This window comes from Peromyscus californicus, unplaced genomic scaffold (genome assembly GCF_007827085.1).
Source record: "Peromyscus californicus insignis strain IS unplaced genomic scaffold, ASM782708v3 Scaffold_8__1_contigs__length_139910024, whole genome shotgun sequence".
Taxonomy (NCBI): domain Eukaryota; kingdom Metazoa; phylum Chordata; class Mammalia; order Rodentia; family Cricetidae; genus Peromyscus; species Peromyscus californicus.
Genome location: NW_026294606.1, coordinates 118,507,638 through 118,530,917, shown reverse-complemented (window position 1 = coordinate 118,530,917; position 23,280 = coordinate 118,507,638). Strand labels below are relative to the sequence as shown.

Genomic DNA, 23,280 nt, shown 5'->3' with positions numbered 1-23,280 from the left:
GGAGAACATGTCAGATCAGCTGGAGGGATTCAGGTGTCTTTATCCATCATAGGTAGAGAGACCAGAAAATGGGGACCAGGAGATCCGGATTTCCCTTTCATCTCTGATACCTCCCACATGTGGGACCTCAGACAGGTCTCTTGAACCTTAGATTGCGTGTGTTCCTTCCTCACAGACTTGTCACAGAGGACCAGAGATGACCCTTGATGACAGGGAACCTGTAGTCTCCAGTTCTCATCCTGAAACCTCAGGTCCAACCTTTGCCTAATCTCCTGTTTCCTGTCATCAGTCCCCAAGAGGTCAAGGTGAAGCTAGCACCCTCTGGGTTTCCCTTCCTCTCCTCTCTGCATCCTCCCCACAGGATACCTGTGTTGCTGGCCCAGTATGTGAAAATTCTCTAAAAATCCTCATGTATCGGCTGTACCTTTACTCACCCATTCACTCATTTTGTGTACCAGTATGTATCTAGTGAGTTGCAGGTGCCAGAGACACAGAGGTGGATGGGGTAGACAATGCTTTTGCTCTTCTGGAGCTCAACTGCCATTCAAGGAGAGATGAGATTAATTAGTTAATTAATCAGTTAGGTCAGTGATCTGATGAACGGGGGTGAATTTTTAGATTCAAGAGTCTGAGAAGGAATCTCCGCACTAAGACCTGACTAACTCAGATGGAAACAAGAGCAAATGGAAAGGCCCTGGGGTAGCTTTGCGCTGGAAATGTTGAAAGCGTGGAGAGATCAGTGTGACTAAGCTATTTAATGTCTTCCCATGCTGTGTAAGTGTCGTCCTGACATTCCTGCCTGCTGCCTTTACTGATTTGGCTTCACCAAGTTCCTCTTCTCCAGTGATCACAACCCATCCCGATACATTGGACTGGGAACTCCCGGGTGTCAGGGATTGTCTCCATGGCTCTCCTAGCTGGGTCGATTCAGACACAAGTACAAGTTGGTTTAATAAACTCTGAGGTCCAAAAATCTAACCCTTAAACATGACAGAAGATACTGTTCAGATGGTAGCCATGCTCTTTCCAGCCATTCTCTTACTTTGCTTTACCCACACCAGCCCACACCACACCAGTCTTCTCACCCATCCTATGTGTTTATTGATCGTGTTTCCTGTTTTCTTCCTGCTTCCGGGACTGAACCAACCAGCTCTATGAGGGTTGTCCCCTTCTGGGAAACTAAAAAAGGCTCCCATTGGCGCTTGGGAGGCATTTGTAAGATGGACGAGTATCAGTGCTCAGCCTTACAGAACAGGGTCACAGCCTCCAAGGAGAACAGGGTCATAGCCTCCAAAGCCTGCTAGCCTGCTAGTCACAAACAGAGCCAGGAGTAAAATCCTGGGCCGTGACCTTTCAACAAGCTGAGCTGGCCAAAGAAAACTGCCCAAGGGCCCGGCCCTGCCCAGCCCTACAGCCACCAGTTGCCGTACTCATCTTGGAGCGCCAAGTTCCCATTTTGCTGGTGGAGAAAACTCTCATCAAGAAGATTAAGTGGGTGTATGACAGTGCTGGTGTAGCTGGAGTGGTGGCTGCTCCCCCTATTCTTTCCAGCCCCACTTTGACAGACATAGGACCCAGTTCTGGGAGTCCGTTGCTCTCTTCCTTTGCTCAGAGATCAGAGCCAGGTGTCTTTGGAGCCGCGTTCGCTACTCCTGCTGAAGAGAGACACGGAAAGAGTACTTAACCAGGTCTCCACGAGTCCCCGGGAGTCGGGCTCCCGCCACCTCGGAGCCCGTGGGAGCTGCGCCCCCGCCTCTGCCAGTCCGGGCCACGCTGTCAGTCTGCATTAGCGCTAACAGGCTCCAGACCGAGCGGGCTGGGCGCGGGGCTAATGCAATAGGCGCGTTACCTGGGGCACAGGCTACATTACCAGGTCGGTCTCCTCCGGGCGCGGCCAGAGCCAGCCAGCCCGAGTCCTGCTGGCCGCCCCGCGCCCGCAGAGCTCCCCGGGCCCCGCCTGAGTGCCACGCGGCGGAGCTCAGCCCGGGCTGGCGTCTGTGATCCCCGTGCCGCCCACCACGTGAGTGCGCCCTGCGCGCGGGACCGGTAAGTGTGCCGCCTTCCCCGAAGCACATCGCGAGCGGCCGCACCCGCTAGAGTGTCCGGAAGGCTCCCAGGGCTGTTGGGAGTCGTCCCCACTCCCCGGAGCAGGACGGAAGAGGCGAGTCGACTCCGGGCCCCCAACAGCCCGCAAGAAACTTGCCATTTAGGGGTGTGTCGGGGGGAGGGTGGCGCAGAGAATGACCCAGGTAGAGACGGCAGGGTCTTTAGCCCGACCCACAGGGAGGCCCGAGGAGGTCCCCACCTATGAGTTCTGTCTCAATCGGACGCACGTCACAACCTCTGTCTCCAAATTTTTCCAACTCATGTGCTCCCTTTTCTAGGAAGCCGGAGTCTGCTCAGCGCACGGATCCCAGCGTCCTGGGTTGCCCTGGGTGGTCTCAGTTAGTGCAAACAGACTGCAAGCCCTGGTGACCACTTTTTTCCCTTTCATACAAGCAGAGCTTCGGTGTGTCCCCAGTGCCTCCGAAGTCCCTCTCTCCAGCCGCACCCATGCTTCTGGCGCGAATGAACCCGCAGGTGCAGCCGGAGCTTGGCGGCGGCGGGGCGGACCCGCTGCCTGAGCAGCCCCTACGGCCCTGCAAAACCGCGGATCTGCTGGTGGTGAAGGAGCGCAACGGGGTCCAGTGCCTCTTGGCGTCCCAGGATGGCGATGCGCAGCCTCGGGAGACTTGGGGCAAGAAGATCGATTTCCTACTGTCCGTGGTCGGCTTCGCAGTGGACCTGGCCAACGTGTGGCGCTTCCCCTATCTCTGCTACAAGAATGGTGGTGGTGAGCGCAGGGTTGGCTGAGGCTTTGGACTTGGGTGGCTACCTGCTCTCATAGCATCGGCTGGGAAGGGAGCAAGGATACCCATGGAGGAGAAGAAGAGACACACAAACAAATGTAGTGTTCGGGAAAGAACTCTTTAGGGCGCCGGGAAATAGGATCAGAGTGCTCTCCATTAGGGAAATCGAGGCACGTCCTTGGACAGTGTTTCGCACAGGGGCTCCAGGACAGAATAGGGGGCACCTGGTTGGGTGAAGAACTCTTGAATCAATGCTGCCCCTGCAGCAAAGGGATGTAGGTCTTGAAAGGGTTCCCAAAGAGTTTGGGATGTTCCAGCCAGACATGAGATGAAGGTAATGCACTGTTAGCCTTGGGGCTCATACATTAGGCCAAGTAGAATTACAGCCCTTGGATCCCCAGAGGGCTACAAGGAGAAGTGCACATAACTTCTGTGAGATTAGGCCACTAGATTCCAAGAGCTGAGCTGGACCTTGAGGCAGGAGGCCTGGGAGACTGGAGTGTCCTCTTCAACTTTACAGGCTCTGGCTACATTGTGGAATGGGGTGCAGGTGAGCCTGGAGTAGACACCCATCAGACAAACTCTTTTTCCCCCTTCTTAATGAACTGCCACTTTACCCATCTGCCCTGGAATGAGAGCACAGAGGTCACATACAGTTAGTTCCATGGAAGCAGCCTTAAGCTCCTTCCTGGAGGGCTTGGAGCTTAAGATGCCCAAGCCACCCCAGTCCCACCACCTTTATGGAGATGTAAGCTCAGGGGTGCCCTGCATAGAACCTAGGGACATGAGCTTCTAGAGGAATACATTGGGCCACCCCTGATACTACAAGACAAGTCTGACTTGGAATTTAAGGAAAGTCAGTTAGAGGCAGGGTGAGAATTTACAGGGGGTTGCTGGGGGAGCTTGAGACTTTGTCCCCCCAGAGTGGAAGATGCATAGCTCTTTGTCTCTGGACACTTGCTTTGGGATAAGCAATACCCAGTATTTGTAAAGAGGGTGTGGTCACCAAAGAGAACAGGTGGCCCCAAGTTGACCCTGTTGCATATAGAAGCATCAGCTCTCACTGAGAAAGTGAGTCAAAACTAGAACCAACTGATGAGCAGCCTTGTGTTCCCTTCCTGACATGGGTCTGTCTGTCACCATTAGGTACTCCAGGTAAGTCAGCTGGGACAAAAGTCCCAAGTGTCATGAGATGCTGCTTCCTGGTCTCTGGTGGCCCTTGCTACTACTCTTCTGGTTCAGTACTCTGACCCACAGATGCTGGTGAGGGAGAGAGAGAAAGCTAAGAAAGAGGAATACAACCTGAAGGTGAAACTTTTCCATGTTTGGTGGCTGCAGATCTGCCGGGGACTCTGGGCAGATTTGAGCTTTCTGGCCCTTAGGGGCCAACGGTAGCAACACCAAAAAAGGTAGATTTTCTATATTTGCAGCAAGCAGGGAGATAAAGAGTAAATGACAAATTGGGAGCCCTTAGGACAAGTCACATGTCCTTAGTGACCGTCTGAGGCTGCTTGCCCCTAGACACCAGACACTCTGTCATCAATCAACAATATTTCTCTGGGTTAGCTCAGTATAGGGCATAATGCTAGGCTCTGCAGGGGTCACCTGGATGTATAAGCCACCATTCCGCCTGCTGGGAGCATTGATTCCCAGAAGTCCTCATTGCCGTGCTGTGATCCGTCCTGTCTATTGTTATATGCCCACTGAAACTAAAGCAACACAGATGGCCAACCTGACATATGAACTAAATAGATATTCCAGGGTTCTCATTGACACTATGTCCGTGTGGCCACTGTCGTGTTGCAGAGAGAACACCTGCTGTGTGCTGGATGATAGATTGGGGTCCTAGGGACAAAGTACAACAAATTTGTCACAGATGTAAAGTTTTCATTGAAATTGCCAGAAGTTCCCTTTCCTGGGTATCCTGATCACGGAGTGGCCTATCCTGAGTTGTTCCACATTTTATCTTTTGTGGACCAGTTTTCCAAGCAGGCTGGGGAAAGCTGAGAGGTCCGTACTCTGGGTTTTTAATTTTCAATAAGGCTCAAATCCTAGGAATGAAGTAGAAGGTTCCTACACACTTGTATTGAACAAATACATTCATACAGTAACCCAAGCTCTCAGAGATTCATTGCCAATTTCACAAACCATGACAGAAACACAATGTTGGAGATGTTGTGTGTGTGGTAGGGGGCCATAGCCTAGACATCAGCAGTCTTGGCTGGGAAGTTATAGGCTCCAGTTTCTAACATATAAGACTGGGTAACTCTCCAGGCCTTCGTTTCTTCCTCTGTCCAATAATCTTGTTCACCTAAGAGGACGGCCAAGGACTAAATGCACTAGTGCATGTGGTGAGCCAGTGTGGCATATGGCGTAGAGAGGGTGGCTTTGCATTTATCAGTGTCATTGGGATGCCATAGGAAAGGGATCAGGTAGTGACTGGTGCCATAGAGGTTTAAGGAGGGGCTGCTGAGCAGTGACTCAAGGCAAGTGAGTTCTGGTTGGAACTCAGCTGCTCTGGGCAGAGAGGGCTTGGAAAAACAGTATTTTAGCATCCACCTGGGACAGGCTCCTCAGAAGAGCAACTTCAGCTGGCTAGAGGGCAAGCCAGGAGAGATAAGGCTGAAAGGCAAGTTGGGGCTGGGCTGCAGAAGCCTTGGGTGCTAGGCTGAGGGGGAAGGGCCGCTACACCAGTGAATTTCCATCGCTGGTTAGGAGGTTGGCAATTGGTCTGGGGATGGGTAGTAGAGCCCTTGGTCTGGAAGAACAGAGCAGTCTGATATTTAGTACTCCCATCCCTGCTTCCGGGGATGGTCAGCTGCCCCCGCAGGCAGGCCTTGATCCCCCCTGAGACCCCTTACTGTCCTTTGTGGGCCCATTCTCCTTCAGTAATTCTAAATTCAGCTCCAGGGATGGGCGAGTTTGAATCCCAATCCTGCCACTCACTGTGACCTCAGACATCAAAATTTCTGTTATGAAGTGGCACAATCTTAGATGGTTTCCACAATCCATTGCTCCCCAGTGCCCCAACTACAGATGGACACAAGCCAGGCCTCATCATCCTGTCCTTTAGCAGCCTGGCCCTGGGTCTTTGTGTTCTTTGGTGCCAGTGTTAACATAGAACTCTCCAAGTCGGAGTGTTTATACTGGCCTAGACTAGAGAATGTTTTGAACTGATGAAGGTTCCAATAGTTTGTGCCCCTGGCTAATATTTTATGAATGAATTACTGTCAAAGATCAGCTTGTCTGAACATCTTCCTGAAGACCAGCTGCTGCGATGACAGGATGTGAGTTCCAGATTGCTCCCTTTGAACCCAAGATTGGGTCTGTGCTGGTTTCTGGGAAGGAACAAATGTGTAGGTGACTGAGTACTCATTTCTGGAGGTGGCCTCTGTAGATTATCCTCTGCACATGACATTCTGCATTGGATCTTGTGGCGACTGTGGAGTTTTGGGTTTGAGCATGCCCAGCTTTGAATCAGATTCTGATATTTGCTGGAGAAGTAGCCTTGGACAAGCCATATGGTGTCCCTAAGCCTCAGTTTCCTTGTGCAAAAAAGAAAGGGGATAATTTTAGCCCTCTCTACAGGGCCAGATAACATCAGACAATATAGATAAAGTACTTGGGATAACGTCACGTAACAGGGGCTCAGTAGAAATGCTACCATTTTGATATTTTTGATGATACTGGTTACGCGCTGAACATAGGTGCAGGATGAAGTCCTAATTCTGAAACAAGTAGAATTTATTCTGAAAAGAAATTGATGGAGGAGATAAGGTCAAAGAGAACTCCGTAAGCCTGGGGCCATATTGTGGCAGCTTTAGTAGGCAAACGTTGGGCTTTGTCCATGTCCAGACCGACTATAGTGTGCCACTATAGATTGCCCACCTGGACTGTGGGCTTAGCATTCCTGCACGGGGTCCCATGAGATGCTAGGATTCTAAGTTCCCAGTATACTCCCCTCACTGCCCAAATGCCTAGGATCCTCAATACTACTAATGAGAGTGGTGCTTATATAGACATCAGGGATTTACCAACTTGATACCTTCATGTCTAGCTTGGATACAGGGCCATCCACATATGGATCATGATAGTGTGACACTTATTATTTAGCTCAGATGCACAAGGAGCCAAGCAGCATGATACCTGAGCAGTGGAGTCTGCACTCCCCTCCCCGTCGAAGGAGTAAGGTACTGATCTGGGCTTATTATCATCCAACAGCCCACTCACTACTCGGAGCTAGCCAGAAGGAGCTGAAGGGCTGTTCCCAACCAAGTGGGGTCTAATGGAGAAAAATGCTGTATCTTGACCTGTCGTCTCAAACCCAATTGCCTAAGTGAGGATTAAATTCTAGGACCAGTGGGGAAGGCCCAGGGCTTTCATTAGTGGCACCCTCCAGGTGATTCATAGCAGAGACCTGTTTATTCAGCAGAAACCCATTGGCTAATGCCAACCCCTAGTACAGAGATGTTTGGAAGACAATCCCTGCCTCTAAGGAGTTGTAGTCCACTGTACATAGTCTAGAAGTTCATGATGTGTTATACTACATTTCAAGGATGTTCCAAATGGGGACAGTGAGGTCCTACTCAGTTCTTTGTGGGTCACATTTCCTGTAGTAATACAGTTCTGAGCATCCCAAACGCTTTCAGAATTATTCGTCTTAAAGAGACTGGAATGGAGGAGATGGGAACCAGAATCCACAAAGACAGGTCAAGTTTGGGTGTGCAAAAAAGTAGCCCCCAAACTTGTCTCCCTAAATCCCACCCGCACTACCTCTGAGAGGAGCTGACTCATTCTGCAGGGTGGCGTGAGTCTTGTAAGGAGCTGTGCTTGGGTATCAAGGCTCAGGTAAGATGTCATCTTGAGCCAACACAAAAGTGAGAGAGGGATTGTCCCTCCACCCATCCATGCCACCCATCATGGCTCTGGGTTTTCCTGGGCAAATGACCCCATGCACGTTAAATAATGTGCAAGGCCTTGTTGCCTATGGGGGCCTGGGACCAGAACTCAGACACAGGACAGAAGAGCTCACCAGCATATACCAGAGGCTTCTTATGTGGCCAACGGGGCTGAAAATGAGAAGGAGCTAAAGGCCTTGGCCAGCAGAGTTCAATCTAGAATTCTAAGAGCTGAGAATTCCAAATTTGGAGCTTTTACCAGAACTATTGCAAAGGTCTCATGTCAAAGAAGGAAGAAGATGTGTTTTAATGAGGAGTTGTGCCTGCAGTTGTTATTTTGAGCTATGTCTACAAGAGGACTGTGTCCCAGTCCTGCAAGAGTTCGGGTAGCTTGCTGAACTTAGACACTAGTCCCTGAGATGCTAGAGGGGGCCAAATCTGGCTATTTTAGGTAATGGCCTAGGCATTGTTGGGCCTGATGGGAGCCTGAGGCAGTGACAGTTCACAGCTGAGCTGCAGGCATCCAGGAAGCTGCTCTTTGTGTGTTTACTCCTTGAACACACCAGAGTTTGGCCAGAATGCTGAGGGAAGTCTGTCCTCAGGAGATTGGTCTAGATGACCTTCCTCTCTGGTTGTAGCTTCCAGGGACCACACTCCCTACACCTCATCCTGGTTCCTCAGACTTGGGCCATCACATTCCTCTGGGTGCCCCTTCCTACCCTGTCCCCAACCACCTTTCCTCAGATCCCCTTCACTTTCCCAGGTGGCTATCTAGTGACCTTAGAGGCTGCTGGCTTCTCTTCCTGATGAACCAATATTTACATGGAAAATTCCAGAACCTCCTGTGCCAGTGGAGTTCCTCTATAATGGTGGGATATCTGGCAGTGTAAGTGGTCCTGAGAGATGAATCCTTTTTCATTTTTACTAAAATGATGCAAAGGCCCTTTGGCCAGAGTCTCTTTCTCAATGGATACTGCTCTTCCTTGTAAGGTGGTGTGAATGTTTGTGTGTGTGTGTGTGTGTGTGTGTGTGTGTGTGTGTGTGTGTGTGTGTGTGCAAAGGTCTAGTCCTAGCATTGCATGAGTATGTACGGGTGTGTGCTGATGTGAAGTCATATGTTTTAGGGGGACCTCCTAGAAGCTGAGTCCCCAGGGGGGTGTGTCCTGCTACAGTTTTCCCAGGTCTGTCTAGTGAGCCCTACACTTACACAACACAGGCATTCCAGAGCTGTGACAGGATTCTGGATTTTCAAGGCCTGTGAGAGGCTTGTGGCAATGTACAGCCACACGAGACACACAGGGACACAAGGACATGACAGTGATGTTCCTTGCAGACCGGGTGCATTTTCAAGCAACTTTTAATTCCATGATGCTACTGCTAAGCTGGTTATGAAGAGATGTCCTCAGCCCACCACAGCTACTCTGAAGGCCCTTCCTAAGTCTTCAGCCACACCCCTGTTTTTGCTTTTTGTAAGAGAGCTCACACAGTGTGCTAGTTAATGTCTTCTTTTAGCAAAGATGTTGGGTCATTGGATGTTTTCTGGTTTTCGTTCATACTCACCATATATCCATTAAAACATTTAAATTAAAATATAATTACACGCCGGGCGGTGGTGGCGCACGCCTTTAATCCCAGCACTCGGTAGGCAGAGGCAGGCGGATCTCTGTGAATTTGAGGCCAGCCTGGGCTACAGAGTGAGTTCCAGCAAAGGCACAAAGCTACACAGAGAAACCCTGTCTCAAAAAACATATATTTATATCACATACTCTTTCTATCCCCTCCCTCTAACCTCCCATGTGCCCTGTGTCACCGTTCTTGAGTCTTCTGGGATTTGCCTTCCATGGAGCTTCTGTTGGTCACGTCAGAGTCACTCACTGTGGAGAGCTGTGGCTCCTGCAGCCCCTTCCATGTCTGTGCTTGCTCACCTTGTGGTGACTTGGAGTCAGCAGCAGGGGAGACGGGATGCACACTGAGTGATTTACTGCATCAGTGGTACCATCTGGAAGCTTAGAGTTAAGAGCACTGGCTAAAACAGACCTGTGATGAGTTGGCTGGGTCTCTTACCTCGACCAGGTAGAAGGGAATGTGGACTGTCTGTTGGCAAATCTTAGAACCAACATCTAACACTGATATCTGCCTCTTCCCTGCCCCCTTTCCCCTTGGGGTACTGACTTCAGTCTTCAGGTCTATCCAACTGTTGAGGACCTAACTTCCTATTCCGATCCAAGCTCCAGGCCCCCATGGGATGTAGCAAGTGACAGCCGAGTGGGACACAGGCCAATCAAGCTTAGAACCTAAGATGTAAATGTTTACTAGTGTGGACAAGCAACTTGATTTTTCTAAGTCTCGGTTTCCTTTCCTGTGAAGCAAGAGCGGTGATTATCTCTCAGGGGTAGTTCTAATGAATACTGTGTACCACCCGAGTGGCCTGGCACAGACTGGGTTCCCATTAAAGGGCACATGTTATTTTCACTAAGCCGAGGGACTCCACTCATCAGCACCGTCCTTATCAACACTATCCCTGCCAGCTATGTGAGCAAATGCCAGAAGGGCCCTTCCTGTGAGAGAGGGGGGCAAGGCAGAAGTTAAATGGAAGAAAGGAGACCTTGATACATGGCCTTTCAAAGAATTCCAGCCTGGAGCAGACTTTGGAGTGGCTGGGTTAGCCTATGACAAACAGACCAGATAGCTTGGCTTGTCCCCAATCCCAAAACACTCCCCTTCCCATATCTTATTCAGACTCATATTTTTTATCTGCACTAGAACCTTCTAGAATCTGCAGGCTATGTTGGGAACAGGCCTAGGACTCAGAAGCCAGGCATATCAGGGCCCAAATTATATATCTATAACTCACCAGGTATATAAGCCTGGTCAACTCACTTGATTTGACCCGAAGCCCCAGTTTCCTCCTCTGGAGAGCGATCACAGCACTAGTTTGCTGCCAGAGGGGTTCTGGGTAATACAGCTGAACTCAGATACTTGCGATTGCATGATATGTACGATACGAATATGTAGTAGTTTCTGCTACTCTCCAACCTGGACCTATGTCTAGCTGGAAATCACTTGGGTCTTGTAACAACAGGACCAGCACATCGTGCTTTATCCTTGAAAGCCCCAGGCTTTCCACACAGAAGGCAGACACTGAGTCACTGGGTGAGCTTGCCTTGGATACAGTCTACCTCTGCTCCAGTTGTTTTTAGTGAAGAGCTTCAGTTTCCACTCATAAAATGGAGTTAGCAATGAGCTTAGCTCTGTAGAGACGCCACAAGGATATAATGAGGTTGCATGGAAAGTGCCCATGCCACAGCAGGGCCTTGGACAGAGTGAGCTGTTGAGCTATGTGTTAAAATCCTCAGTGTCGTCACCTTTACACACCCTCAACTCGGCTCATTTTCCTGACGTGGATGGGTCAGAGACTGCCACTGCTAGAGCATCTCAGTCAGAGGTCCGGGGGAGTTTGGTTTTGTGTTGGCTGTGCTAGGAAAGGAGCTAGCTACTGTGTTGCTTGGATCCTGTTGACCTGCCATACATACATCCCTGAGTCATGGCACCAGATAATCCATGTAGCTCGTCAAGGGTGTCAGGGCACACAGAGATTTAGCCTTGGCACTGAGACGTGTCTCATTCCACCAGGATTGTCTCCTGTGGCCTAGGAGCCCCTTCAGGTTCCACCCCAGGGAATGGGCTTCTTCTGGCCTCTTTGTACCAGCCTTTTCCTCCAGCAGCCTACAGCAGGATGAGCCCCACGGACAGGAAGGAAGTCTGAAGGAGAATCCTTCTGTCACTTATCAACAATGCCATCAGGAAGCGCTGACTTCTCTCTCTGCCTAGCAATGTCCCCCAGGAGACACACTGACCCTGATTGCATCATTCTCTCACGGTTTGCTGTGGCATTCTAATGGGAAAGCAGGAAAATTAGGATTTGGGAAGCCATGTGAGACCTCCCATGATATTAGTTGTGCTGTCTCTCCTTGTCCGGTCTCCTTTGTTTTGCCTGTGAAAGGAAAGGCTGGGCTTGCCTGCAAGGTTCCAGAGTGAAGTTTCATGAAAGGGGAGGTTCTGTGTTTAGACTAGTTTGGTAGAGGCTATATCTTGTGGTGCTTCATGGCATGTACCATGCACCAAAGTCCATGAGAAGCTGTGGAAACACAGCTCTTTAGCTTTGTTTCACTCAGATTTTATTTATCTGGCTGTAGATATGCATTATGATGATTATGAACACGATGACTGCCATGTTTGCTGATGTATGTATACCAAGTGTTCTTCATAACTCTATTGCCACAAGACACACCTGCCCTGGGAAACCGCCAGATGAAGCAGATGAATAGGATCCTCACAGCTATTGTAGATTCTTGACTGCAGCCCTTTAAGGGGCAGCTATCCTGTAGGTCTAATGCTGTGTCTGTGTTTTGCAGGTGCCTTCCTGATCCCATACACGCTGTTCCTCATCATTGCTGGGATGCCACTGTTTTACATGGAGCTGGCTCTGGGGCAGTACAACCGGGAAGGGGCAGCCACGGTGTGGAAGATCTGCCCTTTCTTCAAAGGTAGGGATGATCTAAAGGAAGTCAAATATTTTCTCCAAATATTGGTGCCTTCTGAAGAATCTGCTCCCAAGGGGAGATTTAAGGCAGACCAACTCTCACATGGGGCTCACAGGCATTGACAAGGTCAAGACTGTCCACCATTTAAATTTACACCAAGAAATTAGGTTATATCAAGTGTAGCCTTAAACTTGGACTCCAGGCTAGGCCCCACTGTTGAGTGAATGACTACAGAGTATTTTTATATATGGGAAATACAAAGATAGCAGGGATCTCAGCACACATACTTCTGCTTTCATTTCTTTCTCCCATGGCAGGCATGATAAGTTGATCATGGATGCCTTCAAGTTCAAGCAGAAAGCTGCCTTAGAAAGCTTATAACAGCCATGATGGCTGTAAGATGAACTTGTACTTGAATTTAGAACAGGTATGTGGGAAGTAACCATGACAGCTGTCAGTCTCCATCCCCTAGAATGTTGGAAGAAGGGTGTGGAGCAAGGCCAGTATCTCTCAAACACTGGTTAGAAAAATAGTGACATTGAGGACAAATATGTCTCCCACGAGCCTCTTCCTAAGTGGCAAGAGTCTCTTCAGCACCTTGTATATACTCAGTCCATGGTAAGGACAGGTTGACATAAAGGTCTTACAAAATACATGGATTAGCATCTTTTCTGTTTAGTTACCTGAAATCCAACTCAATATAGCTTTTAGTTCTCTTTATGTTTTCACAAATTTTGACTATTTATAAACTTAGCATACAAAGTGATGGCTTTCATTATGGAATTTTCATATATATGTATATGACTCAAATCAAACCAGTGAAAGCTTCCCGGGGTTCTTTAATGAAGCCATGAATAATAAATAAATAAATAAATATATAAATATATACCATTAGACTTTGACTTATTGGCTTATGTTAAAGTCTAGGGTCTGGTCAGGTGCAACTTGATCCAGGTGCTCAAACAGTACTGTCTGGTCTGGAATCTCTCTGTCTCAGGTCTATTTTCTCCTATATTGACATCATTCCCAGATGCATTCTTATCAACTGCTAACAAAGACGGCCACTAGCAGCTACAAGGTTAAATTCTGCCAAATATAACAGTTGAAAACAACAAACATATGTGCAAACAACAACAACAATAAAAAATCCTTATGTACTTATGGCTTCACTAAAAAGACCCAGAGCAAGCTTCACTGGTTTGACTTGAGTCCTATGACTGTCTGTTAACCAATCAGTGTAGCTACAGGGAAGCAACACTCTGATTGGCTAAGACTGTATCAAGGAAGCTGGGATTAAATCTCAGCACTAAGAATTAGTGAGGATCATCAGGTGTGGTGGCACATGCCTTTGATACCAGCACTTGGGAGGTAGAGTCACATGGATCTCTGTGAGTTTGAGGCCAGCCTGGTCTACAAAGCAAGTTCCAGGACAGCTAGGCTGTTACACAGAGAAACTCTATCTTGAAAAAAAGAAGAAAAAAGAAAATGCTGAGGATAATCCCTTAAAGCAATGAGTGTGTAAGAAAATTTTCTACTCTTAAAAAAAAAAAGAGCCACAACTATAATCCTCCAGGAGGTTCGTAAGTTTTCAGTCAGTATGTTAACACAGGACACAGTTGGTTGAAGTTGGACCCTGTGAGCACACTGCTGAGAACCTGTCAGGGAGTGCTTGGTTGGAGCTTCCCCTAGAAGCAGGTCCTGGGGAAGGATTTACACATAAGGAGTTACCAGGGAAGGTGACAGGGTCTTAGGAACATCAGTTGGAGACAGGAAGCCTGTCTCTAGTGAAGGAGCCTGTCACTGGCCAGTTTCACTGCAGGTAGGGAGAGAGATGTGAAACACACCCCTGCGTTATCCTGATTGAGTGACGAGGGAGCTGTAGTGTTTACACTCCAATACCTGATATAATATTAAGGCCCCGGCACTTCTGTTTACCTGATGAGTGGACCAAGAGAGCTACGGTGGCAAAAGATTATGGGTGGGGCTCTGGCAATCCGATCCAGAAAAGGGAAGGTGCAGGAGTGTGCTGTGGCTGGAGCCAACTTCCAGGGGTGAGGGGGAGAGCCTTGGGACTGGGACGAAAGCCTGACCTCTTTGTCCCCACACAGGAGTGGGCTACGCGGTGATCCTCATTGCCCTCTATGTTGGCTTTTACTACAATGTCATCATTGCCTGGTCACTCTACTACCTCTTTGCATCCTTCACCTTGAACCTGCCCTGGACCAACTGTGGCCATGCCTGGAACAGCCCCAACTGCACTGACCCCAAACTCCTCAACGCCTCGGTGCTGGGAGACCATACCAAATACTCCAAATACAAGTTCACACCGGCTGCCGAGTTTTATGAGTAAGTCATGGGTGCCTCACCTGCATACTCAGGCCTGGACAGGAGCTGAGCCAGGCATTCAGGAAAGCTACAGACCAGCTAGGGCCATGGCAGTCAGCATTTGAAAGGTGCAGGCTTGATGCCAAGTTAAGAACAGAAGATACAGGAGTGTATAGAGCACCTGGTGGAGCCTCTGGTATAGGACAGGAGAGTGGAGGTTGGGAGCCAGTATGTCAGCATTTGGACAGGAAGCAAGATGGTATTAAAGGTGGTGTGTGGTCTGTAGGACATAAAAGGCAGAGAACTTAAGAACTAAAACTAATCGCCGGGCGGTGGTGGCGCACGCCTTTAATCCCAGCACTCGGGAGGCAGAGCCAGGCGGATCTCTGTGAGTTCGAGGCCAGCCTGGGCTACCAAGTGAGTTCCAGGAAAAGGCGCAAAGCTACACAGAGAAACCCTGTCTCGAAAAAACCAAAAAAAAAAGAACTAAAACTAAGTATGCGGAAGAGTGGGAACTCATGGGAAGGACAGCTGCTCAGAGGAAGTGACTGTAGGAACTGATGATGTCAGCCAAGAAAATATCCTGAAGCTAACTGGTAGATAGTGGCTCCATAACTGGAATCTACATCTGTCTGGTCCTGAAGCTGTTCTTCCATATACCTCATGCTGGGGGCCCCCATTTGGGGGGATCAAACCAGATGTATGCAGCTTGGAAACAGTATGTTTACAGTGGTGTGTGTGTGTGTGTGTGTGTGTGTGTGTGTGTGTGTGTGTGTGTGTGTGTGACTGACTGGTGGCAGTGGACAGAATATTTTAAAAAAATATATAGCATTTCAGTTGGAGTAATTTCAGAAGAAGAAAAGCTGTAAGAACAGTACATGGGGCCCTTCCTTCTCAGCTTCTAATGTTGACACCTTGGGTAGCCGCTTTGTACTATGGAAATCAGAAAATTAATGCTCACATGTTATTAGCTAGTCTACTGAAGACCTCATGTGAATTTCACACTTCTCGACATCATGTTATGATATTTGGTTGTCACATCTGCTTAGTCCCCTCCAATATGGGTGCATTCTTTGAGCTTTCCTTGGGTTTCATGACCTTGATACTTCTACAGAGTACTGGCCAGTGAGTCTATGAAATATATGTCAAGATGGATTTATTTGTTGTTTTCTCACTTTCTGATTGAGGTTGTACACTTTCGTCAAGGGCACCATAGAGGCACTGTGGCGCTTTTCTCAGTGAGCCTTGTCTGGAGGACATGATGCCAATCTGTCTTGTTACCTGTGATGTTAACCTTGAACGTGGCAAAGGTGGAAGCTGCCAGCGTCTTCCAGGATAGAGATATTTTTACTTTGGTAATTTTTGCCTTTCAGAGAGGTACTTTAAGGTTATGCAAGTATGCTGTTTCTCATACTTTAACCTATAGTGCCTATTATTAATTTTTGCAGGTAAGGATTTCTGTTATAGCGTTTAATTGTCGCTTGCTATTTCCATCATTCCTTCTAGAATAACTGAGTAGAGCCCTCCTGTAAAGACCATCTTTTCCCCTCATGTATTTAATCCAGTTTACTCACTTGAATCAGAATGGGATCCTGAATATTTATTTGATCTGTGGTTGACTCCTGAGCCATCATTATTCACCCTGTTGGCCTCTTGGTCTCTGCTCTGTTTTTCTAGGTCTTGGTGAAGGGAGTGGCTGGCTTGTTTTCTGTCACATAACTTAGTATGTTTCTGTCCTCAGAAGACAACCTCAATTGATCCCTCCAATACGAGTGAGCCTCATTTGAACAATACCCTATACACATGTTGGTGATTGAGCACAAAGTCCAGACCACAGGCGTGGAACAGGACAGGTAGACCCCACTGCACTCCACTTTCAAGGCTCATTAGATCCATTGCAGAAGCCCCACACTCTGCTAAACAAAAACATAGATTATATATTCTGATTTATCTCCCAGGTCATACACAAACCCCAACAGACGAAAGTACAGATACCACCAAAGTCCAACTTGGTGAACCATGAGTTTCATTGGGGTTATTTACAGGGAAGTCAGTAAGGTGTTGGTTACTTACTGGAGCAGAAATGACTCAAAAACAGTTGTATCACCAAAGTCCACCCCAGCATGGGTGACAGACACTTCCCCAAAGCTGGGATCCTGGAGCACACTGCACAATCTGCAGGCAGCTCAACAGGTTGGAAAGTGTCCTTTTCAAGTGACTGTGGTCGAAAGCTTTTCTAGGTATATCTGCTGGTTTCTGCTTCTTCCAGGCAGCTGAACTGGTCTCAGAGTCTTCACAGCTTCTCTCCTCTGAGAGTCTTTTTGGCAGCTCTGTTCTCAGAGGAACCGTCAGCTTTTATTGCTTACTCTGGCATTCAGTGGCCTAGTTAATCTGGTCAGTTTCAAGGACTTCCGGAAACTATTTTGAGTTGTTTACCTTTCTGCTTACGGAGCTTCCCATTAGGAGGGAACCTGGTTAGTACTATCTTTTCGTTATGACCATTGTCATCTGAAATGTTGCTTGCTCTATGAACGAGGAAATGGGAGCAAATCAGCAAATGCCTCGTCCCAGGTCCCCAGTTTCGAAGCAGCATTGGAAGCGAGTTTGTCCCTAGCACAGTCCAAGGACCAAGCTCTTAGTATAGTGAAGTGAAATCTTGGCTACACATTGCAGTCACCTGGGGAGTTTCAAAGGCTCTGCTGCCAGGATCTTACCAGCCTGGGTACATCTAGGGCACATGGACTTTTGTTCTCAGTCTCTCCCCAGAATCCTACCATCCAGCCATCATCGAAAGGATTAGTCCTTACAGTTCCCTGTCCCCGTGGGGTCTCATGCCATAGGAAATCTAGCACCTCCTTCATTCTTCTCCAGAGGAGCATGGACTCAGACCCCAGAGCTGTAGCAGAGTTTATGGGCTAAAGTTCTGGGAGTTCTTTCATATTTTATGAGTGTGGTTTGGACAGGGAAACAGTGAAAAATGGAGGCTGGGGGTACTGCTGATCCATACTTCCCGGCATGCTCCTCTCACAGAGCAAACAGCATTGTTTTTCTTTAGCTCCCGGCGGTCATTGTTCTTATAAATTAAAGTGGTAAATGAAAGCACCCCCATCTTGGTCTGGTTAGTATTTGATTCCTCCCCAGAGTGGCCAGCATGTCGACTCCCGCAGAGAGGCACAGCAGGAGGGAGAAGAGACCTAGTGCTATGGTTGCTCTGAGCTCCTTCCAGGCCCAACCTCGTGGTGGAAGGAGAACATTCTTGTCTAAGGTTACACAGGGGCCTGGGGGCCTAGGGGAGAGAGCAGAAGGCAGGGAGAGTGTCGGAAACCTTCCGCTCTATAGATTTCTCCTTTCCCCTCCTCTGTCTCCTGCTCCCACAAGCCTTCATGGCTACCCTGAACTGGATTCTGAGCATGCTTTGACATCTGAATCCTACCTTATTCTCCCCATTTGTGGAGGCAGAAAATGAGTGGCATTGTCAGACAACTAAGTAGAGGCCCAGCTTTAGGTCTGAGGCAGAACTGGGCCTCTGCGTCTGCCCCAGGGCTCTCGTCTCAGAGGTCTGGCTCAGAAGGGGCCTCTGCTGGTAGTCAGGAACCCTTCTCACACCTCCCTTCCCTCAGTCCTGCCTATAAACTTTCCAGAGCACAGCATTGTCAGGGGCTGCCTTTGGATTTTCTGTAGTACATTTCCCTTTTATTGAAATACTTCTGCTTTTAAGACAACTCAACTCTGTCTGGAGAGCCAGCAAATGTGAGTCCCAGTGCCAGCGCTGTGGAGGTTGGGTAATTCCTTCTTTTTCCCCAGGCACGCTGGTCAAGTTTGTTGCCATCTTGTACTCATTTAGGCTGACAGACTGAACATATCATTCAAGGGAACAAAACTACTCCTCTCCCCAGACTCTGGGCCTGAAGCCACACAGCTCCACTGCTGAAGGCCACTAAGGTCTTTATCTAGAAAAGACACCTTCAGTGAATGTGTCAGGATAGAAAATTTTTACCCATGACACTGTTGGCGAGGAAGGGAATTCTCCCTCCTCCCTAATACTAACCCTTCCCGCTTAAATGTCAAGTGAGAAATGGAGCCATTTTGGCCCGAAGGCTTAGGAAAACCTGGATGGTGCCCTCAGTGATGATTCACATCCATTAAGCTGCCAGAAAAGGAATACAAACCCAAGCTACTCGTGCCAACCTCACAGCCTGGGAGGTTGGCCCTCAGTTCTCTTCTCCATGATCAGCTCTGGAGTCTGGTTCTTCAGATGCATGTGGGGAAGCATGTTCCGTGAGAGCAACTTCAGTTGTGTGACTAGACATTCAGGCATTTTCCCAAGTTTCAGGCAAGCAGGGGTGAGTCTCTGAAGAGAGAGAGAGAGAGAGAGAGAGAGAGAGAGAGAGAGAGAGAGAGAGAGCTAACGCATGTGTGCGTGTGATTTTTAACAGTCAAATTAGCCAAATGACAATTGGCACATTGGACTCATAAAACTACGACATGAAGCAGAATTAAGTATCAAGTGAGGCTAGACTATTCATTCTATTTTTGGTCACATTCAGCCATTCATTCCACTCTATCCTCACTGCCTCCGTTTCTCCTTTCTTCTCTTCCCATCTCTTCTCTTTCCCTTCCCACCTTCCATCATGTCTCTCTCTGGAAATAAAGGCTCTAAGTCAGGGAACCACTTCCGGTTTGAGAACAGCAGGAGTCAAAGGTTGGCCAGGCTGACAAATCGGGTTGGGAAATGTATTCTAGGATGCGGGAACAGAAGTTTCCAAGACCCTTGCCTGGGGTCCGGGGAGCGTCTGAGGAGTATAGACAAGTGTCTTGCTGTTGCCGGGAGCAAAAGGCAGGTGTGGCGAGGGAGGCATGAACTTGGCAGTGGTGAGCTCTGAAGGCTGCCTGATGCTGGCGGGCTTATATACCTCCTAGAGCTAGACTTCACAACTTGACATGCGTAATTTGGGGTAGGATGATTCTTTCTGGGGAGCGGGGTGGGGTAGCCATGGTCCTGTATGTTTGGCAGTGACCTTGGCCTCTACTCAGTGGATACCAGCACCAGCTGTTTCCCTCCATGTACAATGTGTTAGATCCAGACACAGGAAGTAGTGAGAAGCTCTGTTTTAGGTGATAGGGGGCCTCTGAGGATTTGGAGACAAAAAAGTGACAGGGTTAGACCGATGTGCACAGGTGTCATCTCCCAGTAGTAGAGAGTGGATTTAAGAGAGCTAGTGTGAGGCAGAGAGACCAGGATTGAGGGATCCAGTGACCTTTTCAATAGTCTTGGAGGGAGAGGATAAGGGGTCTGATATGGGACAGGCTAGTGAGAACCAGAGCCAGGACTAGCAAGGGCCAGACATAGGGACTGTTTAGGAGGATTTGAGACATGGTGAGCAGTATGAAGCCAAATCGGGTGACCTGGGGCTTCAGAGACTGGCTATTAGGGGATGCGGGTCTCTGTAGGTCTTGATCACTCACACAACTTCATTCATCATTCACAAATGATGCCTTCCACCTCTGCGCCCAGCTCATCCTGTGCTCTCCTGGCTGCTAGCAGCCTTGTCAGAAGAGCCTGGCCTGCTCACACTCCTTGTGGAGCCTTGTGAATGCTCTTCAGCTTCCTCTGCAGACACCTGCTACTGCTCCCTGAAGCCTAGCCCCAGATGCATTGATAGCCACAGCTGCCATTTGTGAAGCATTTCCTGGGCTCAAGGTATGGCCCACAATCCTCATGAGGGCCCTTTGCTAAAGATGTTAGCATGAGCCTCTTTGCATGGGCCCTATCCTGGGGGCTTCATGCAGGCTAGAGTCACCAGCCTCTAACACATAGCCTGGATCAAAGCAGAGCTACAGAGGGCTTGGGGCTAGGCATGGAATCAGGTTAAACAGGATCCAGGGACAGGGCCCACTGTGGGAGCCTGGAAAGCTTCTGTGCCACGTTCTTCTACTTCCTTTCTTGTTCATGCAAATACTAGACATCCGATAGGGATGAATGAATTACTGAATGAATGAATGAAGCAGATAGCATTAGCAGTGGTCTTCACACTTTTACAGGCCACTCACAAGTGTTAACTCCTCAGAGGAAAGCTCATGGATCTCCAGACTGGGAGTATACACTCTCAGCAGCACTGAGCCTGATTTTTTGAGCTGGTCTAGTCAAGTTGGTTCAACTTCCCATTACCCTTACCTGTGCGCTCCTCCAAGCACCCAGGCTTCCACAAGAGTTACAAGCCCACTTCTCAGAAGCCTCCCTGAGCCTTCTCTTCCTCAAGTACAGAAAGCCAATTGTATTATACCACTAAAGTAGACAGTTTCTGGAAGGCTCAAATTGGTCTAGCAGAAGCCTGTCATTTGGGTAGGCCTCTGTTGTAGTAGGTTCAATCTTTGGCTGTCAATCAAAGACATTACTGCCCAAGTACCAACTCCCCAGAGGCTCTGACTTAATTGGTTAAGAGTGAATAGACAGCAGCAGATCTCTTTATGCTATAAAACATCTTTTAAAAGATTGATTTTGTCTGTTCTGGTGGCTCATGGGAGACTGAAGCAGGAAGATTGCCATGGGTTCCAGGCCAGCCTGGGCTACATAGTGAAACAGAACATCCAACAGCAACAAGGAAGAAAAAGATTTATTTTGACATTAGACGATTAATACTAATGTGTGAGTTGAGAATCCTGTTCCTGAAGGGAAAAATGCTCAGAGACGGGGCTGCGTTCACAACTGGTGCCCCTGGCAGGTTCTGAATTATATTCAAATTAAAGCCTTTATTTCATAATTCTTGTAGCATGAATCTTAGAGAGTCTTATTAATAAAATCAAACCCGGGTCCAGTTGTTGGGGTGAAATGCTGGATGGTTAGAGAGACAGAATAAGCCACAGCTATCTCACCTTGCCAGTTCCTCAGCTGGTCCTGTTTCCTCAGACTGGAAGCCTCTGAGTCCTCATCCAGAATGAATCTCAGCTGAACTGTGTTGCTCCAAAGCCTGAAAGCTTAACCAACCAAATGCTTAACCAGCCAAATGCTTAACCAGGCAAATGCTTAACCAGGCAAATGCTTCTAGTTTCTGGTCCTCACACCTTATAAACCTTTCTGCTTTCTACCACCACTCCCTGGGATTAAAGGCTGCTTTCTGGGATTAAAGGCGTGAGTCACCACACCTGGCTGTTTCCAATGCGGCCTTGAACTCACAGAGATCCAGAGGGATTTCTGTCTCTGGAATGCTAGGATTAAAGGCGTGTGCTAACATTTTCTAGCCTAAGTATCTTGTGACTTTTCTGTTCTCTGACCCCAGATAAGTTTATTAAGGTACACAATATTTTGGGGAACACAGTACCACCACAATTCTCTTTAGGTGAAGGTGGAAGAAGAGAAAGAAAACGGGGGCAGGGGGAGAAAAAGAGGAAAGGAGGGTGATATAAAGGGTTTGGGGGACAAAGAGGAAGAGGGTGCTGAGAAGGCAGATACACATATGTATTCATAAATATTAGATAACAAATATAAATATTTATATAGATATATTTTAGACAGTTAACTGTCTTCCCATCAAAGATGTATGAAGATTTTGCCACCAGTGGGTCCTTTTGAATGAGTGTTTTATTCTAAGGAAGGATAGCGTAGGAACCTGCTGCTTGCATGTAACACTTCAGTGTTATATAACCAGCCTCTCTCTGAAGCTGAACACAGACATTTGCAGAATGACACACGGAAGTGAAATCCCTATGTGGGGAGATGGGAGGTTGCCTTGGGCAGTATGAAGGACCTGGAGAGCTGGGCTTTCCCACAAGGAGGAGGAGGACTTACGAGAAGAACCAGCATGTCGGAGACTCACCTTTCTTCCTTCCGTAGCTCTTCCTCGAGTGGAGGGTCCTCATTTCTAAAACAGAAGATGGACTGCTGGGTTTAACTAGAAGAGTTGAGAACATTTGTCTGTTTTGAATACAACACGTAGCTGCCAGACCTGGGCTGAGCCCTGGAAACCCAGGAGTGATTTATCTACCTCTCTCTCCTGGAAGACCTTTGTGTGGTGAACCTCGCTATCAACACTGTGAAAAATGTGTCGATTCTGAACAGGAGCAGACGAATGTCTGTGTCTTTCCATTATCTCTGCAGTGCTACAGAACAGCACGTGTGCTGATACTAGGTAGTTAAAGTAATCTAGAGATGATACAGAATGCACAAAAGAAGCTGTGTATGAAATACCCAGTACAATGCCGTTTTATCTAAGGGGCTTGAGCATCTACAGATTTCGGTATCTGTGGAAGGTTGTGGAACCAATCCCCCAGGGATACTGAGAGATAACTATGCAGTCAGCCTTGGTGTCCCAAGTAGATGCTCTTCTGGCAGATGAGTCAGGAGCCATGGGAACTGAAAGGGTTAAAGATATATGGCAAGGGTTATTGGTGAATCCCTCTGGAGGAAAAGACATTGGAGGCAGCATTGCCGGCCAGCTGTGGCCTTTGAGTGTGGCACTCAGAGACAGGTAGGTGGAGACCATTCTGGGGGCCCCCTGTAGCTCCCTGACTACTCACATTTGTGACTCTTTATTGTGATTTTACACTTAATGCCACTGCCGATGTTGGATATAACCCCCATGAAGGCAGGGACTGCATGGCAGGGGCCTCCCAGGTGTCTGTGGTCCAGATAGGCCAGCCTGGAGCCGACCTTTCCAGAGGAATGCA

General features: G+C 48.3%; 1 protein-coding gene across 1 annotated transcript in view; it reads left to right on the top strand.

Moving 5' to 3' along the window:
• Positions 1–2,553: 2,553 nt before the first annotated feature.
• Slc6a2 (solute carrier family 6 member 2) overlaps positions 2,554–23,280 on the top strand; it is a 40,830-nt gene continuing 20,103 nt past the window's right edge. The window contains exons 1-3 of the mRNA XM_052728018.1: positions 2,554–2,833; positions 12,163–12,294; positions 14,400–14,637. Of these exons, the coding sequence (XP_052583978.1) occupies positions 2,554–2,833; positions 12,163–12,294; positions 14,400–14,637 (650 nt within the window). The remainder of the gene's footprint in view (positions 2,834–12,162; positions 12,295–14,399; positions 14,638–23,280) is intronic.